General features: G+C 36.1%; 5 protein-coding genes across 6 annotated transcripts; 3 read left to right on the forward strand and 2 right to left on the reverse strand.

Moving 5' to 3' along the window:
• Positions 1-727: 727 nt before the first annotated feature.
• LOC118434839 (cilia- and flagella-associated protein 61-like) lies at positions 728-3,464 on the forward strand. Its single transcript, XM_035849219.1, has 9 exons — positions 728-756; positions 1,101-1,204; positions 1,275-1,429; positions 1,512-1,722; positions 1,808-1,977; positions 2,079-2,405; positions 2,504-2,695; positions 2,774-2,845; positions 2,934-3,464. The coding sequence occupies exons 1-9, from the start codon at positions 728-730 to the stop codon at positions 3,129-3,131; spliced, it is 1,458 nt and encodes a 485-aa protein (XP_035705112.1). The 3' UTR covers positions 3,132-3,464.
• On the forward strand, positions 3,459-7,550 carry LOC110847656 (urocanate hydratase). Its single transcript, XM_022094635.2, has 23 exons — positions 3,459-3,685; positions 3,775-3,898; positions 3,972-4,037; positions 4,115-4,191; positions 4,275-4,380; positions 4,447-4,474; positions 4,551-4,597; positions 4,668-4,749; positions 4,827-4,888; positions 4,978-5,186; positions 5,252-5,283; positions 5,362-5,405; positions 5,478-5,610; positions 5,785-5,799; positions 5,888-5,957; positions 6,021-6,057; positions 6,157-6,235; positions 6,330-6,483; positions 6,572-6,596; positions 6,662-6,800; positions 6,898-6,940; positions 7,002-7,106; positions 7,177-7,550. The coding sequence occupies exons 1-23, from the start codon at positions 3,459-3,461 to the stop codon at positions 7,262-7,264; spliced, it is 1,992 nt and encodes a 663-aa protein (XP_021950327.1). The 3' UTR covers positions 7,265-7,550.
• LOC110847653 (protein unc-45 homolog B) lies at positions 7,142-12,812 on the reverse strand. 2 transcript variants are annotated; one of them, XM_022094633.2, is made up of 21 exons: positions 12,672-12,812; positions 12,520-12,561; positions 12,304-12,411; positions 12,121-12,232; positions 11,940-12,040; positions 11,513-11,869; positions 11,138-11,441; positions 10,839-11,061; positions 10,584-10,746; positions 10,392-10,478; positions 9,965-10,073; positions 9,688-9,824; positions 9,576-9,617; positions 9,367-9,478; positions 9,152-9,216; positions 8,881-9,070; positions 8,714-8,800; positions 8,416-8,502; positions 8,199-8,344; positions 7,787-8,101; positions 7,142-7,693 (listed from the first exon to the last, which is right to left on the reverse strand). In XM_022094633.2, the coding sequence occupies exons 2-21, from the start codon at positions 12,523-12,525 to the stop codon at positions 7,547-7,549; spliced, it is 2,898 nt and encodes a 965-aa protein (XP_021950325.1). In that variant the 5' UTR covers positions 12,526-12,561; positions 12,672-12,812; the 3' UTR covers positions 7,142-7,546. The 2 variants fall into 2 exon arrangements, with proteins under 2 accessions (XP_021950325.1, XP_035705650.1); XM_035849757.1 differs by having other exon boundaries at positions 12,479-12,561.
• Positions 12,813-12,967: 155 nt separating this feature from the next.
• Positions 12,968-15,139, forward strand: LOC110847657 (thioredoxin-like protein 1). The gene is made up of 7 exons (XM_022094636.2): positions 12,968-13,225; positions 13,419-13,531; positions 13,629-13,730; positions 13,807-14,055; positions 14,150-14,274; positions 14,341-14,392; positions 14,734-15,139. Exons 1-7 carry the CDS (start codon positions 13,165-13,167, stop codon positions 14,893-14,895), a joined length of 864 nt encoding a protein of 287 aa, XP_021950328.1. The 5' UTR covers positions 12,968-13,164; the 3' UTR covers positions 14,896-15,139.
• On the reverse strand, positions 15,128-18,770 carry LOC110847654 (transducin beta-like protein 3). The gene is made up of 11 exons (XM_022094634.2): positions 18,597-18,770; positions 18,380-18,523; positions 18,233-18,284; positions 17,508-18,163; positions 17,066-17,423; positions 16,788-16,976; positions 16,477-16,704; positions 16,204-16,395; positions 16,048-16,099; positions 15,621-15,959; positions 15,128-15,539 (listed from the first exon to the last, which is right to left on the reverse strand). Exons 2-11 carry the CDS (start codon positions 18,517-18,519, stop codon positions 15,235-15,237), a joined length of 2,511 nt encoding a protein of 836 aa, XP_021950326.1. The 5' UTR covers positions 18,520-18,523; positions 18,597-18,770; the 3' UTR covers positions 15,128-15,234.

Raw genomic sequence — 18,770 nt, forward strand, 5'->3', positions numbered from 1 at the left:
GGATTCACTACAATTTCTTAAATCTTAGCACTGATTCTTACGACTTGGAACGTCTGCCACCTCCATACGCCACAGATTATCAGGACCCATTTGCCGTCATTTATTTCGGGAAGAAATTTTCATACGACCAGAAAATTAATTTGAATTCTAGGATTGTTTTTGTGGGCGCATCAGAAACTACTTTGTCCTGTATCGAGAAACTGATTTGCTCGAGTTACAGGGCGTACAAACGACTGACGATAATAGATCAATTCGGATTGCCAGGTTGGGACAATGACTTTATGGGATTAGTAAAATAATGCAGTAATCAAACTTCTGAACAGGACAACTCCCACCAAATGTATCCCGTGATGAATTATTTACGTTGAACAAGGGAGGAACAAGCACTTCGTTCAGAAACATTTCCGAATGGGTACAACGACTCGGCATGTCGCACTGGGCAAACATTGTTATTGGCACCGTGACACGAATTAATAGGTAATAATTCCTCATACGTATATTCATTAATACCCCATACATGTAACCCCCAAAACTGGAAAAAATCAAAGTCTGTTTATTGGGATGTAACAGGGAGAGAAAGTACATTGTGGTCAACAATGACAGAATCGTTCCTTATGACATCTTGGTTCTGGCACCTGGTCGTCAGTTTCAAAGGATTGATTGTCCCGAGCCTGAAATCGACGACCCAAACTTTCTCGCCTTCAAAAAGAAATCACAACGCCACAAAATGCAAGGAGAAACTAATCTCGTATTCAAGTAAGAACCAATATGTTCAGTGTTTCCTATTCCTATTTAAAAACCCACAGTGTGTAGTGTTGATTTGGCCTGGGTCAGAGTCCACTTATAAATTTTTGCCAGTAGATTACCACTATTCAAAAATTTTCCGATAATCAAAAATTTCAGTTTTTTCAAATAATTTCAAAAATCACTCGGTTCTATCCATCTAGCATAAAAAATCTTAGAATTTACTTCATATTTATGAGTTAAACCAGAGTTATCGCAGACTGGACAGACGGTTCCATTATGGAACTTCCATAGCCTGACTCGGGCCAAAAAGCGGATAGATTCATCGAAATTTTTTATCTATTTATTTCACATAGAAAAGAAACACCAAAACCTAAAAACGTGTTTACGGTGAACACCGAAGTTGAAGGAGAGATTGCTCTTAAATTTATCAAAAACTACATTCCGTTTATGAAGAGAAGTATGTCGATTTGTCATTTATCTCAAATGAGATAACAGTGCTTAACGACTCGTTTACTGTTTTTTATTAGAGAAAATTTTGATATTTGGAGCTGGGCTGAGATGTTTTGCGTGCATAAAATCCCTTCTTCTAGCGGGTGTAACGGCCAACCGAATTGTGATTATTGACACACCCAATTTTGAGGTGGAATGGGAAGCCAAGGCAGGATACAACATGACCAACACTGTGAGCAATATAAGCACAACTCGGGCATAAGGTGCACCAAAAATTGCCATATTCTTATTCATAAACACTAATAACGTCACAGGTGCGAATACCCATGGAACAAGAACTAAAAAGGCTTGGAGTCTACTGGGTACAAAATTATGAATTTAGCGACTGGGAAACTTGTCCCATTTCCGGCTTAGTGAAACGGTCCTACTTTTCTTCACCTACCGAGAAAGAGTCCAAAATCTCATTTTCGACATTTGCGTTCTTCTGTTTCCGACACAGAAGGGTTAACGATGATCTTGTTTCCGGTGTGCTATTAGATATAAATCAGAATCTTTCATGTCATACCATAAAAATGGTGAAAGAGTTATTTAATTCCCTGAATATATGTAGCTTTAGCGGAATCATATATTCTTTTCCAAGACGGAATAATCATTGATGAAAATTTCAAGACAAATGATCCAAATATTTATGCGGCTGGTCCAGCTACGACCTACAAACGAATTTTACTCGCAAGCCATCATGACCACATGTATTACCAATCTGAGGAAGTTGGACACAAGGTACATATGTAGATTCAAATATTGAATGAAAATTTAGAAACTAATTCGAAGTTATATACAATATTTATATGCATGATTCTTGTTGTTGGTTGGATTACCAGCTTGCAGAGTTCCTTATTAGCAGAGTTGGATCCGAAGGAGGTGGGGTTGCCGAAATACAAACTTTAGAAGTTTTCAAATTTAAACGACCATTTGTTCGAGCAATTGAACTACTTGGGGGCTGGCATTACATGGTAATGAGATCTCCTGGTGCTCCCCATCACACCCGATGGCTAGATTCAAATGGAAAATGTGAGGAAACCTGTGAATGCACCACAGAAATTGTTACTGGATCTGTAGACCCGAAAGAGGACCCACACCAAAAGTACTTCAAGGTTCAGCTGGATGACCAATCCCGGATTGTAGGAATTGAATGCATGTCAAAAAGAGTAACTTACAGATAATGATAACAGTACAGCTTTGGGAGCTTACTGTCAACTGTAGTATAACAATAAGTACCAATCATTGAATATAAATTATTTCACAGCCATTTTCTGCCTCAAATTTCACGGGATTGTATGGGCAGCACGAAGTGTTGCTAAACAAAATGATGGAAAGACTAGAAAAGGGCGAAACCAAGGATTTGTATGACCATTTTTGTCAACCCTGGTTTGGAGCATTTTGCGTTGATCAATGGGAGACGTTTCTCTTGGAGCTTCAAGAGCTGTATCGGACTCAAGTAAAAATATTTAATTGCAATTTTATTGCTCAAAATATTTCTCATGAAATAAACAATTTAACGATATGTCCATTAAAGGATATTGAAGATGGTCACAAGATTGCCGACTTTATTCGTGACTATGTGGCAAACTTGGATAACCCTGAATCGGTTTGTTTGATGCACATTTTACGATTGTCGTCGTAAATTAATTAACTCTGATTTACCAATTAATTGACTGACTGATTTTAATTTAAAGATTCAAGTGGATCCCAACATTATCCGTAATATATGGGATAGTTCTGGCTTGAAACAAGAAGTAGAGCTTAAATTTTTGGCTTTCCTGAAATTCAACAAGCTTGCATTGCCCATGTATGCTAGAAATGACTACGTTGAAGATTTACTGGAGGAAAGATCTTCAAGCACTCTGTACTACCCAAAAGTGGTGAAATACTAACATTAATATATAAAGAGGTCTTATATACTATTAATATTGTAATCATTAACTATATCGATGTCTGGTGACCAAGTAAATAAATAAGCACATAAATAGCACGAGGCTTAAGGTGGTTATATCTCAAATAAATGTTATTACGACATAATAACATAAATATTAACTTTCGTGCAGAGGTTATCATGCAATTAACTGCTTCGTTTAATATACGAATATGGAGACGACTGTAATATGAGAAATGACACTTTTGCCATCAGTGTCATTTAGCCATTCCTTCAGTGAGATTGTTGATAATTTTGCGCGCAGACAATTTACTTATTTTTTGGCAAAATGTCACCAAAATTCCTGGACCAGTTATCCAAGGGGATTCCACTTGAACCGTTACCACCGCCAGGAACCCGTAATCCCAACGTACCTCACGCCCCCGTCCGAAAAGTCCCACTCACACCCAACGAACATGAAATCGCCATCAACAACGCCTTGCGCTATTTCCCAATCAAATATCATGAACTCTTACGAGCCGAATTCAAAGAAGAGTTGCAAAATTATGGACACATGTTAGTACTTTTTTTTAAATTTTTCTTGTCCATAAGAATCTCAGGTCTGCATCAAATAACTATTTGGGCCATTTGTATAAAAATTTCAGCTACATGTACCGGTTCACGCCACAATTTTCGATTAAAGCATACCCAATTGAAGACTATCCAGCAAAAACACTAGAAGCGAGAGCAATAATGCTAATGATTTCAAACAATTTGGATGCAGCTGTGGTAATGCCTTATAATTAGTTACCTGTTAAGCAGTAGTTCATTGACGATAGTCATATCTGTTCTTACTGTGAAGGCACAATTTCCACAAGAATTGGTCACGTATGGAGGAAATGGACAGACGCTGTCCAACTGGGCGCAGGTAGGCTTTTTAATTGCTTGTTGCTATTAAATAATTAAGGTGCTTAAAAGAATTAGAATATGCCGATATCTGTATAGTTTTGGCTGGTTATGAAATATCTTTGTGAGATGGACGAGACCCAAGTTCTGGTCATGTATTCTGGCCATCCTATGGGGTACTACAACTAATTTATTTTTGTATATAGTCAACAAATTTAGTAGTAGAATGAATTTCGTATTATTTACCTTCTATCTTCAGGTTGTTCCCTGCAAGACCTGGTGGACCACGAGTGGTAATCACTAATGGGATGATGGTCCCCAACTATTCAAACCCAGGAGATTACGACAAATATTTTTCAATGGGGGTATTGATTGCCCAATAAAACGTATAGTTTAGTTATTAATAAATTAAAATTGTATTTTATTAACAGGTCACCATGTACGGACAAATGACTGCTGGTATTGCATATTCATCATATGCAAATTATTTATTAAGTAGTGCATATTGTTTATCATATATATGATGTCTTTGTAGGGTCATATTGCTACATCGGCCCTCAAGGAATTGTGCATGGAACTACGGTGAGTGAGATGGCAAATACTGATCAATCTGACTGGATCGTTATAATTTTTTTTACTTATTTTGAGATAGATTACACTTTTGAATGCTGGGAGAAAGTACTTGAATTCAAGTTCGCTTAAAGGAAAAGTTTACGTTACGTCAGGATTAGGAGGCAATCATAATTTATTAATAATGCGTTTAATTTTCAGTAATAGATCAATTATAAAATGACTTTATTATTTCAAATAGGCATGTCTGGTGCACAAGCAAAGGCTGCAGTAATAGCGGGATGCGTGGGTGTAATTGCGGAAGTAAAATTTTAACTTTATTTTCTGAATGATGTCTATTTTTTTACATTTGTGCATTTTAATTTTAATTTTAATTTTAAAATCTTTACCAGGTCAGTTTGGCTGCCTTGAAGAAGCGTCATGAACAAGGGTGGCTACAGGAAGTAGCCAAGGACTTGGACTCGCTGATTGAGCGAATCAAAGAAGCGAAAATAAATGGCGAAGTTACGAGCATTGGCTATCACGGAAATATTGTAGACCTTTGGGAACGGCTGGCACAGGAATATGAAAAAACTCAGCAGAAATTAGTGGATTTGGGAAGGTTAGAATATTCGCATTTATTACTGGTAATATTCAAAGTTAATGTAGTAATTAATTTAATTTCAGTGATCAAACATCCCTGCATGACCCATACAATGGTTCTTACAATAAAGCATAGTTGTAATTACATTATAATCACATCGTACCCAATAACTGGCATTTTTTTGCGTCAATAGGTGGCTATTACCCAGTCTCGCTTACTTATGATGAGTCTCAAAAGGTTTGCTTTATTGTCCATTGTGATTGTCCAGCTTGAGTTCAACTTTCGTTTAACCATTAATTTTACAATTAGTTAATGGTTTCGGACCCACCAAAGTTCAAGTATTATGTTCAATTGAGTCTTAGACGTCAGATTGTAGCAATCAACACGCTGGTGGAGAAAACGGGCATGAAGTTTTGGGATTATGGGAATGCTTTCCTCTTAGGTAAACTAGATTAAAAGTTTAATAGGATAACAATTTATTTCATACAAAATACATGAGAATTGAAAAGGTTTTGATTTGCATAAGTGGCATGAGTCAAACGTATGCATATGTAAATAAATTATAATTAAGTCTTAATGATTTTATTGCATGGTTGGAACCTATGCAATTTTGCAGAAGCGAAGAGAGCTGGTAAGAAGGAGACGCATAAAACCAATTTTCTAAAAAATACTTTTACCTTCACCAGCAATAATAACTTGTAAATAATATTTAATAACAGGAGCACCAGTCGAACATCCGGACGATACTTCAAGATTCATTTACCCGTCTTACGTGGAGGATATCATGGGGTATGCGTTATTTAGAAGTACACCAAAGCTCAATAATACAAATAAGCTATATTTTTCTTACAGGGACATATTTTCTTTAGGATTTGGTCCTTTTCGTTGGGTATTACTTTTACATGGTCACACTCTAATCAGGAAGAGCTGTGACAATGGATATGCATGCTAGCAAAATAATGCATGATAGCAATTCTGTTTTTGACAGGTATGCTGTTCGGGCTTGCCAGAAGATTTGGAAAAAACTGACCAGGCGGCCGCTGATGTTTTTCTAGAACTTCTTCAAGGTCATACAAGTTTTAAATAGTTCAAACAAGCACAGCTAGTTTAGAACCAATCGGAGTCATTAAAATTGTCAGTATCATAATTTTTTCCAATCAGATAAAGAACTGGATCCTGACGTGAACGTGCAGTACCAAGAAAATCTTAAATGGGTCCAGGAAGCTGGAAGGCATAACTTGGTAGTAGGGTCGCAGGCCCGAATTCTCTATAATGATTGCGCAGGACGAAGTAAGCTGGCGACGAGATTTAACGAGTAAATTATTCAATTTGCGTAATAACACGAACGCCTTATATATTGAACTATAAGTCGCATAATTTAATTACTTTTTGTTAAATTCTAGACTTATTAAATCGGGAGAATTGAAGGTCTTACCAATATCAAGTTGTTAATTATGATTGCAGAGTTTTATACATATGATGCAATGATTCAGGGGCCAGTGGTTCTGAGTCGAGATCATCATGACGTATCTGGAGCCGACAGTCCTTTCCGTGAGACGTCAAATGTAACGGACGGGTCCAAGTTTACTGCTGATATGGCTGTCCAAAATTTCATTGGGGATGGGATTAGGGGTAAACTATCATATAGATTATATAGTCGTCGTATCTTCAAGTTTTGTACACACAGGACAAGTTTTTTATCAGGAATAACAATATGGATATTTAATAGGAGCAACGTGGGTGGCAATTCACAATGGTGGAGGAGTCGGATGGTAACTAATATATGGAGAGCTGAAGGGGGAAACATTATAATTATTATTTAAATTATTCCAGGGGAGAGGTTATGAACGGTGGTTTTGGTTTGGTTCTTAATGGCGAAAATTCCGCAACGGCTCAAAGCTTATTACTGTGGGATGTGAATAATGGAATTGCAAGACGGTATAATAAGGACACCAACCAATATATGCAGCATGTATGTTAAATGTATAAATTTTTAATTTTTTCCCAGAGCATGGGCTGGTAACAAATTCGCTGTCAAAGCGATACGCAAGGAAATGGAGAGGACTCCAGGATTAAAAGTTACTTTACCACCTTAACCTAATGAACAATATGTCTTGAATTACTTTCATAGCAGATGGCAAGTAATTATTGTCATAATCATAAATACCTATATTTTCCATATGTCAATACTGTTAGTCAAATAGTAAATCACACTTGTTACACAGACAAAAAGCAAAAACTCAAAAAATGTTCAAATACAAATGTAAATTAAATAAACTACCTGCATTGCATATGATTAATTGTGACTAAAGAAAGATTACATTGCTAAAGGTTGAACGAAGTAAATATCATAATAAACAGAGTACATAATTTCTGGATTAAGATTTTTTTATAAGGCCATAGTCTTCAGCTTTTCGAAGAGCTTCATTGCATCGCTGTTTAATATCTGCTTTGTTCTTGACATCTTCCTTGCTCAACTCTTTGGGAGGCTCAATATCTCCTTGTCGAGATAAAACCATGATTAACTGGTATGCAAACAGAAGTTAAAGGCAAATTAGAATTTGACCAGAAGTTTACATTGATAATTAATAAAAATACACATAAAAATTATTATGTACCTCAAACAACGGAGAACCCACAATCCTCTCGGCAAGATCCTTGTCTTGCTTAATTATGTTGAGCACGATTGTCACTCCTCTTAGTTGGAACTCAAGCATTGGATTTGCAACGAGCCACATCAATATGCTAAACGGATCTTTGACATCCGATAACACTCTCCCACATACTTTACGACTTTGTGAAGTTAATATGGCCAGTACAGATGCAGCTGCTTTCATAGTATCAATTTCATCCGTGTCCTCCATTCCAAGATCGTCTGACGGGGCGCATAATAATACCATAAACTTGACACGTTCGTTTTCACCTTCATAAGCCTGTCATAAAAAATACAGCTTTTACTGCATACCTATTCATTACATATCATCAGACCCTTTAAATGAATAGGACTAATCCTAAGTATCGCCGCTATACCTTTACACATTCCTCGGACAATGCTAAATTGCACATGCATTGAACTGCAGCCATACGTAGCTTTGTATGTTTTTCATACGCGTAGTGTTCAATCATCATGAATCCTTTCTCATCAAAAATTCTTCGTCGACAAGACTCTGACTCTCCTAAACAAATGTATACAATATACGTATATGTACATATATATAACCGCTGTATTAGCGGAAAAAAATTATACCTGCGATATTACAAAGTGCCAAGAGAGCTTCAAAATTTTCGAGTCCACTTCTTTCCATGTCAAGAAGATAGAGCAATGGCTTCACGGCTGCGAAATATGAAGTAGATACATAGAGTAACGAATTGGACAATAGATAAGAGCATGGCATGCAATAGAGTGGGGACAAAGATTACAAACTTCAAACTTCAAACAAGTTCTATTTCTTTTTTTTGCCGTCGGTTTGGCTAAAAATCTAATTCTCTCCTTCAGCGAGTAATGTAAAGTTTTAAAACTAAAACACAGAATACAATTTGTATACCTTCATATGTCCTTTGGCCAGGAAAGGCAATTGAAGGAGCAGTGGTAACTCCGATTCGAGCTAAAGCTTGAGCAGAATTAGATTTACCTGGTACAAACATGATAAAAATAAATGGTTTAATTTATAGTAGCAAGCAATTTGGCACATTTTTAACTAACTATACATACCTTGTGGATTTGATTTCTCAAATATTCTAATTAATTCTCGGGCCCCACCATGAGCTACAACCATGCCTCTTAGCTCTTTTCTTTCACAAATAGCGTTTAGAATTCTAGAAATTAGCTCCAACACGCTAGCAGATTCGGTGGCCTTTGCTAAGTTCACCAAACAATTTGTAACTCCAATCTTAGCCAGCACCTATTAGAAAAAAACATTTTCATCTTATATCAAAGTTAAATCTTACAAAGTTAAATAGTCAAAAAAAAAATATATACATACTTCGACTCTATTAACCACGAAATCTGGATCATCAAACTCGTGTTCTTCTGGGACATGGTGCTTGGCTGTACGATAAAACAATATGCCCTATTACACACATTATTTATTTCGTGTATCATAGTTTATCCAAACATTGTTAATTGTTACTCAAACTAATTTTCAGTAGTTGACTCTCATTTTATGGGATTATAAAAAATACAAAAAAATAAACTTACCAAACTTTGCCAATTCCAGCATTTCTGGATCAATTTCTTTTTTATCGTACGCATTGCATAAATTCACAAGCGTCATAATAATTGGGTAGACAATTTCTGATAATTTCTCGGCCTTGAGTTAATGAAAAGAACCAGATATGAATAAGTTCTGGCTTAAATTCTGCCTATTTTCAGTCTTATAAATAAATAGTTTTGACATATTAGCATACATGACTAGAAATTTCCAACATTGTTTTTAGCGCCGGTAAGTCCTGTAATATTTATACACGAATCGATTTATACAGGTTTGTTGTTTGGTAAGTAATAATTTTTCTTAAGTACCTCAATCAACTTTTCTTTAACTTCTCCATCTAGAGTCAAATACGATAATCCTTCGACGGCCCATCTTTGGACAGAAACGTCTTTAGCAGGATTCAGCAAGAATCGCCGACAAGCTTCAGCCAATTTTAGAGTTGACCCTACGTAAGAATTATTCACATAAAAGCTATAAATTTATGAGCAGTTAATGTAGCTACATATTAATTGTATCGATAGCATTGGAGAATCATAACTTGATAATAAAGACATTTAATAATAGATAAACATTGTATTGTACTACCATCTTGAAAAGGTCTCCATGAAGCATCAGTGCCGCTGGAGCTGCCCAGCTTACACAATCCAACCAACGCACGCACTTTTATCTCGTCATTCTTCGATTGGTATAACCGCTGTATAATCAACAAATCAATAAATTATTATTTCATTTATTTCAAGCATGGCAAATAAATAACGTATGCTTTTTTTCAAAGCAGCAGACAAACATTGAGGTCATGGAATATGTGTAATATGATGATAAAGAGAAAGCAATTCAGGTCAAATGGGATGAGATTGTAGAGATTGGTGCACAAATTTGATTAAATTTGATTTAAAGATTAGAGTTACTGTTTAGAATTTAGAGTTTTACATTGCAATATTAACAGTATTATTCTTGTACAAATTGGTTTGTTATGCATTTGTGTGCATGAGTTTTGTCTAAAATTTCTCACCTTTAAAATATTTATTCCATCATTAATAATGCTCTTCGCTTTGTCCTTTTTAGAGGCCGCAGCGACAATAGCTTCAGTAGCCACACGCTGCAAAGATAGGAACATAATTTTATGTATATTTCGAGTACTGCAACGACGAATTATTGTTGGGTGGGTCACATTTTAATAACGTTGCATAATGTTCGCGCGTACCTGCTCCAGATAGGTCTCTGAATTTGCCATCACCAAAGTCATCTGAATAACCCCTTGGCGCCCAATAAACGTATTACCAACATCAACAGGTCCATTTAAAAGCACGGTTATTAGTGCAATTACGCGGACTTTGGAATCCATATCTGGAGATATCAGGAGTTCTCTGTAATTAAGGAAGCAATACATACATTACCTGATGCACGTCCAGATAGGAGTATACACAAACATAATACTTTGATTAAGATTAAAACTTACTTTAAGAAATCATCAATTTCAGCAACATATGTTTCCCTTGCCTTATCGTAATACATGTTATTATAGATTCTTGTCATGAGGACAGATAAAAGACCTCTCGTGTTTGGGGTAATAGTCATGGCAGATTCAATTTTAAGTTCTGGAACTTCAGCACCAATGTCCGCAAGTTTTTGTAAACCATGAATCTCAACAAATTTATCTGCCCAGTTAAGATTTACATAATCTACAAAATAACATTGTATTACCAACAATAATACACAATTTCGTCCATACATACAAAAATATGTAAATCTTTATACCAATATTTTTTGTAAAAATCTGGAGTATCATGTCTCTAGCTTCGCCTGTGATCGATCTACTATTTAGAGACATTGTCATCGTAGTGAGAAGCGAGTCAATTATTGACTTGTTGATCTTTAGGCATTCAGGGTCAGGCTTTTCTCCTTTTTTACTTCCAGAAAGACTGTTAAGAATCGACTGCCACAAGTATTGAACTGCAGAAAGTGCTTCTTCCGCCAAAACCGCATCACCGCTGAAGCCGTATGTAATGTCTTGCAAATTCATGACAAATGGAACGCCAAGCTCTTTTCCCAAATGCAGGCACTAAATAATATGGAAAATTGAATACTTAGTCTGCTACTAGTGATAGTAGTTAGTTGAAAAGGCAAACCCACCGTTTTCATGTCAAATTGTACAAGTTGTGACAAGGATCGCACAGCCAAAATTTTCCATTTTAATTCTTTCTTGGATGGGCGTTTGATTTCCAAGAGACTTTTAATTTTTCTTAATAACCCCACTTCTAGCAATGCTTCAACCCCAGCCCTTTCTCTAGCCAACACGATTATGTTATTCAGCGCAGTTTCAATGTCTTCATCGCTCAAGTTTGGTTCCTCTCCAAACGCTCGACGAATCATTCGAATAGCTTTGTCTCTCGTTTGAGATGATTGTTGTCGTCGCTGTTCTACGATGGGTAGCAGTTTGGACAGTAAAGGTTTAAACGTAGCTGCGTCTGGAGGAGATGAAACAAGAGCCTATTGGATTTAAGAAAAATATTTTAGATTTTCTTAATGGAACTGAAATGGAAGTTTATATATTAATTACCCTTTGAGCATCTCTATACGCCTCTTCATATCTCTCCAGAGCTTCCAAAGCACAAGCTCGACGATACAGGGCTTTTGCATCTTGAGGTTTTAACTCCAATGCTAATTTATACACAAATGACAAACCAAGTGAACAAAAATATCCCTAAAATCGTTTTCATAACTCATTGAACCCTGCATACCCAGATCACAATGCTTAATAGCCTCATCGAATTCTTTCAATTTTAGGTGACTTGCTGCAGCGTTTTTGTGCAAGACACAAGTCAAATTGTCATCCTTACATTTCCCGAGAGCCTGCAATCGGTGAACATTCATGCAAAATGAATGTTCGCTGTATATTGAATTTGAGTCTTTGATAATCTTACCGAATTGCATAGCTTAATCGCTTGCTCATGATCCCCTGACTTGAAAAATTCGTTGGCTTCTTCTTTAATTTTAATTATTTCTTCAACCATTGTTCCAGATTTCTCGTCCTAATGGTTCAAAACGATGAATTATTTATAACGTCTTTACTTCCATCTAAAATATATCTTTACTTACGGACAGATTAATCATTTAAAGGCGTTAAATTTGGAACTAACCTTCATGCTTGTGTGCAGAATCCTTAATTTTGGGCGAAATATCTTAAATATTACAAATTTTATTTAGCAAACAAATGAATTTAATCCTAATTTTGATTTTTTTTGCTGGTGAGTGAAATTTACAAATATCATCTGAATTAATAATTGCTTACCACACCGCTTTCCTCCCTACGACTGCAGTTCCAGCAGCAACTCAGCCAGCAAACTGGTCACTAATTAGATTGCATGCACGGACAGAAGAACATTTTAAAACTTCAAATCCACTAGAAACACCGAGAAAAGTCCAGAAGATTCTGCAACAGCTTCCAAATTACATGTTTGTGAGCGGCACATGTACTCCCCGGTTTGTTTGTACACCATGCAGTTCTAAAATTGGAATTGGAACGAAAATAATCCGAAAAAGAGCTCGGAAATCCGGCCGTGTTTATGATTTTATTTCGGTCGGCAGTTTCGATATACCCCGAAAAGTTCAAAGCTTGCGGGTTCATAATCCCCGTCAAAAAATAAAACAGCAGAAAAAAGTGAATTTCATTCTCCGACAGCTCATTCCGTCAGCCGTTTCCGTTTTTAAAGAATTCCAGATTTATTCAACAATTCTAAGAGTTCGAGACGTAAGCGTCGCATCATTTGTCTGACTTGACCACAATGTCCAACCACAAGGATGTTTCTGACGACGAGGAATTTTCCACCTTATTGGCCTCTGCAGGTAAAATCCGTTGTCAATATTCAATAGTAATTAGTAGTCCGTTATCTATTTATTCAGTTATCGTGTAAGAATAAGTGTACGAACAATAATTCATTCAAGTTGAGCAAACATGAATGAACATTGGCTCATTTCGGAAATGAATCAATGACCCAACAACATGATACAAAATTTATTTTTTATTGTTATGTTTTAGGGAACAAGTTGGTCGTTGTCGACTACAATGCTACTTGGTGTGGGCCGTGCAAAGCCATGCACCCTGTCTTCATCCAACTCTCCCATAAGTTTCCTGAAGCTCTCTTCCTTGGGGTATAAATTTTTCCATATTTATTTATCTTTAATTTATTACTAGTTTAATGTTTTTTGTTAATTTTGTTTTTATTTGTTTGCTGTTTCTATAAAAAAGGTTGATGTCGACCGGTGTCGAGAAACAGCTATGGCACAAGGAATTTCTGCGATGCCTACGTTTATATTTTATAGGCATCAGCAAAAGCTAGATTCGGTTCGAGTGAGTTACTAATCTATTTCACAAAAAAATTTCTATTATGGAGAAATTGATTTCGTCATTTATGATGCTTGCCAAGGGGGCGAATGCAACAGAGTTGGAGGAGAAAATCAGGAAGCATTACGGTCAGCCAGAGTCAATGGATCCTCATGGTTCAGGACCTGGAGGAATTGGCGATATATTCCCGTACATCGACATGAAGGGGTGTGAATGTCTGAACGAGTCGGACGCTACCCCTTTCCGCTCATTTATTGAGAAGAAAAGCAAACTAGTTTCTGATTGTGACGAGCAACTGATTTTAGTTTACGGGTTCAACCAGAATGTTAAGGTAAATTCACCAGTCTCGTCAGCAGTCATGTTGTTCATTGTGCTTAATAATAACCTCTGAGGAGTTTTTAGTGACATGTTTATTGATTTTTTAGCTGCAGTCTTTGAAGATCAAAGCACCAGTTGAAACTGGCCCAAAAACTTTGAAATTGTTCACTAATCAACCGAAGACTTTGGATTTCGATTCCGCGTCCTCGATGACACCTGTTCAAGAAATTATGTACGCAAACATTATGTCTTGGCTTAAAGAATTCTTAATTTGATTTGAGTTTGTTCGCTTCTGTAGCTTGAAAGAAGAGGACCTCTCTGGTGAAAGTACTGTTGAATTGCGATTTGTGGTATTTATTTAAAGCTCATCATTATTGCTTGCAATTGGTATCATCATTGACATAAAACGATTATCGGTTAGTACAAACAGATATTTAGTCAATTAGTTAATTTAATCATAATATGAAGCATAGTTGATTAGAGAAAATCAAGGCTAATAAAGGGGAAATATCTTGGTAGCAAATAATGGATAAATGGACATACTAAGTGGTATCAACTATAGCTCATTTCTGTGTCATAATAATAAATTATACAGTACTGTTGTTATAATCGTTTTATACCAATGCTCCACTATTTATGTGATTAGTGTGATTGAGAACTAATTTTGAAAATGTTGTATTTCTACCCCTAGAAATTTCAAAATGTGAGCAACTTACAAATCTTTGTGATGGACAACTTATCAGGAGACGAGACAACTGAGATTGAATCACTTACAATTTATGGAACGCCAGTTTCGACAACCAATATGACCGACTTTAAACGTGTCGCTGGAAATAAAGGAGAGTCACACTAGAGTTTTTTCTCAAGTCAAAAACTGATTTTAAATGAAGCCTCTCGGAATAAAAATATGGTGTAACAAATAAAGAACCACCTTGCTTCCAAATTGCGTTTGATTGAATCTAACGAAGCTAAACTAAATAATTTTACTGTAAACTACTACAGCAATTCCTTTTTTCAATAATTCTTACTTTTTCGATATAAACTGTATTTTATGTACAGTCTGAAAAGTTGAAATAAAATTTAAATTGTCAAAAAGATGTACGATTTATTCTCAAAAGTGTCATGCCATGAAAGATTAAACATTAATTTTATTATGCTCTATCGTTGAATAACATACTTCAAAATTCTGTAATTAAGAACTGTGAATAGGTGCCTCATCGTTCCTATTGGAAAGAAATTCCAGAAATGACATTTGTTTGATCATTCTATAAATTCGTTCATGATGTTTTTCAGTGTACGGGAGGATTTGCATGGGTTGTATAAATCTTGCAAGATGTTCTTCAGGAAAACTACGAATGACGATATGAAGTAGCGTTTGAGCTTCTGTGGATGTTTTTGTATTAGTGTTCCATTTAGTCAAATAATTAATTAAATTCAATAACTGATCATCTTCAAGTTTTTCAATAACAGGGCGAAACTGATTAATATCCGCAACTTCTGCAATCAAAAAGGATATAAACAATCATTGTAAAAATAATTCTACAATATATGGTGCACGAAACATTTGAAAATTCATACCCCTGATAACTTTTAACAAAACAAACGGTCTGTCTAGTTGTAAAGCCATTTCAAATGCTCTTGTCCATTCTCGAGCGTGAAGCAAATTATTAAGTTTTTGCTCATCCTCAATCCCCTTCTTTTTCTTCTCGGCTGCCTGTGTCACTTTTTCTTCTGTATTATCATGCCACAAAGATAGGACAGAGTCTGCCGAACCAGTGACAACAGTATGTCCATCTTGAGATGCATCCATGGTCCAAATTTTGTCATTGCCACATTCTTCAGTGAGTACACAGGAGGACGTTTTCAGGTCCCAAGATTTCAAACTTCCATCACTACTTACAGACAATATTTGAAGCCCTGCGTAAGATAAAGTTCATATAACCTAGATGCACATATTAATAACACGTAGATTGCATTTCAAATTTGTGATAGAATATTATTTTACCCAAGTTAATAAATTTGACTTGCAAGACGGAACTCAGATGGCCTTGTAATGTCTGAAACAAGATAGGTTTTAAATTTCATTCCAAATAACATACCTTAATTAATTTTAGGGATTTATTGACCTCGCTGATGAGTCAAGTCATAAAGTTAATTATACCTGCATGCACTCATATGTGGTAAGACTCCATATTTTAATTGTTGTATCAGCAGACGCCGTTACTACTAACTGATCCCAAGATGAAAACTTTGCGTCCCAAACACCTTTTTTGTGTCCTTTGAAGGTGGCAATTAGTTGAAGGGATTCAGCATCCCATATTTTTGCAGTTTTATCACGAGATGCAGTAGCGACCTTTGCAGAGAAAAAATTGTAACTTTTCACGTCTTTCCACCATTGAATGATGATAAATAATGTAAATAAAACATAACCAACCAGCGATCCATTGGGACTGCAGTGCACGGAATTGATTTCTTTGTCATGTGCTACCACACCTCGCAGTAGCCTCTGCTGATCCCAAACTTTAAGGAAACGGTCTTCAGATACTGAAAAAGCTGTTAGGTCGATTGAACTAAAACACACAGCCGTGACAGACGCCAAATGTCCACTTAAGATTGCTTGTGGCTCTAAGGAGGTAGACTTCCAAAATATAATTTGGTTATCCTGTGTTAACGTGAAACCAAAAGGTATTAAACTCAATACGTCATGCAAATTTTGGTAACCTCTAAAATGTTTTAAAATTTTACCTTAGAGGAAGAAACCATCCATTCCTTTTGACAACTCAAAGATAGAACAATGTCCTTGTGGCCACGTAAAAATTTGCAACTCCCAGTCGTCAGATCGTACACTTTTATAACGCTTGTATTGGTGGCTACTGCAACTTGACCATCCGTCCATAAAACGGCACACAGTATCTCGTCCAGGTCTCCAACATACTGGTAAGAAATATTTGATTCTCCATCATTCCTTACGCTGACTGAGTAGTTAAAGCGTTCATAATAAATATTTGCATAATTTCCTGTACCTGGTGAATAATCTCTAAAGTCGCCTTCTTTTTATCTTCTAGCTTCGTTTTGATGACCTCGTATATTGTTCCCGTATGGGAAGTAATGAAACAGCTATTTACTTTTAAAGCTTCAGAATGTAGTAAGGAATGGAATCCCGTGATGGTTTCATTTTCATTTAATGTCAGCACTGGCTGCTTAGAAACTCTCTGATCCTTCACATCAAAGTGATAAATACTAGAAGGGTTGATACCAAGAAAGAGATCGGTGGATTGCGACAAGTAAATTCCTTCAATAGTGTTTGAAAATGGAATTGTCTTGAGTTTGTTAAAGTTATTTGCCATGTCCCATATTATGAGGACTTTATCACGACCTCCACTGCAAGGTCAAAACATAAAATGTAAAACGTACCAATACAACTTTAATAATAGAGATTATAGATTGTATTATTTATCTACTCACCTCAACATTAAATTGTCTGTTGTGAACTCAATTCCAGTCACTTGGGAGTAGTGCCCTTCTAAAGTTTTCAAGACACCAAATTGTTTTGTCTCTGGCTGAATTCCCATTACGTAGATATTTCTCTCTGCTGTGTACAAGGTAGTGTTCTCCCATCTAGCATATCCAAGTGCTGTGATATTTTCCACCCTGATTAATTTAGACATTTGATTTCCTCCAAGCTGCCAAAGTTTCACAGCAGCGCCAGATATCGATATCCAACATAACTGAATTCGTGCCCCCTCTATGGCGTCAAGCTCGTTCGATGACAAAACACCCTTAATGTTCTTGAGGGACTGTGCTTTGCAAATTTCAATGTATCCAATTGGCATGTTATGAAGGGATTTGATGGTTTTCAACAACTGTCCAGAAATTAGACACCATATACGAAGGAGATTTGATTTATGTGCAGTAATAACCACTTTTGACACTAGACATGTGTCGAACGATAAAATATCATCCAGCTCTGCTTCAATTGTCTTTGTAATCACAAACGATGTTTTGAAATTACTCTTAAAATCTTCGTCGTCACCTTGCTCCGTCTTTATTCCAACATTGCCTTTACGAATGACTTTCACAACAGGTCCATGTTGACAAACAAACTCGTCGTCATCAGTTATCTGTGTGAGAAATATTAGACAAAATAAAACTAAAAGAAGCACATGGTTTTTGCTTTATATTTCCCTTACAGAAATTTTTCCCCCAGAATAAAATGGTTTCAGTTGGGTCCGAACTTCATAGCTATTGTAAATGAATACAAAATACCACTAATTAATTATTACGAGCGATTGCTGAATTTTTCGATTTTATAAGTAAATGCAAAATGACAAATTCACCACTGCTTTAATTTTGGGTTGATACGTTCTTCTTCACCAAAATGTTTGGGCACGTGTCGTGTTTCATCGTCAACTGCATCGTTCGACTTTATGTTCTGCTCCTTGCCCAATGCTTCCGCTATGTAAGCTGGATTCAACATTATACTGCGGATAAATAAAGATAAAATGAATTTTAATAGCAACTCTAGAATCCAGACACCAGAGGATTGAAACTTACACAAAGATTCCAGTTCAGTAAGCAATCACTTCACACCTTATCCCAACTATTGAACTATGATGAAACTTGTCAAATTCTTTAAAAAATTCTTAACAAAATACGAAAAAACAAAGAATAGTTTATTGCCACACGTCATAGAGATTATCAACACGCCACACGTGCAATACTTTTTGT

The sequence above is a fragment of the Folsomia candida genome, unplaced genomic scaffold (genome assembly GCF_002217175.1).
Source record: "Folsomia candida strain VU population unplaced genomic scaffold, ASM221717v1 Fcan01_Sc003, whole genome shotgun sequence".
Classification (NCBI taxonomy): Eukaryota; Metazoa; Arthropoda; class Collembola; order Entomobryomorpha; family Isotomidae; genus Folsomia; species Folsomia candida.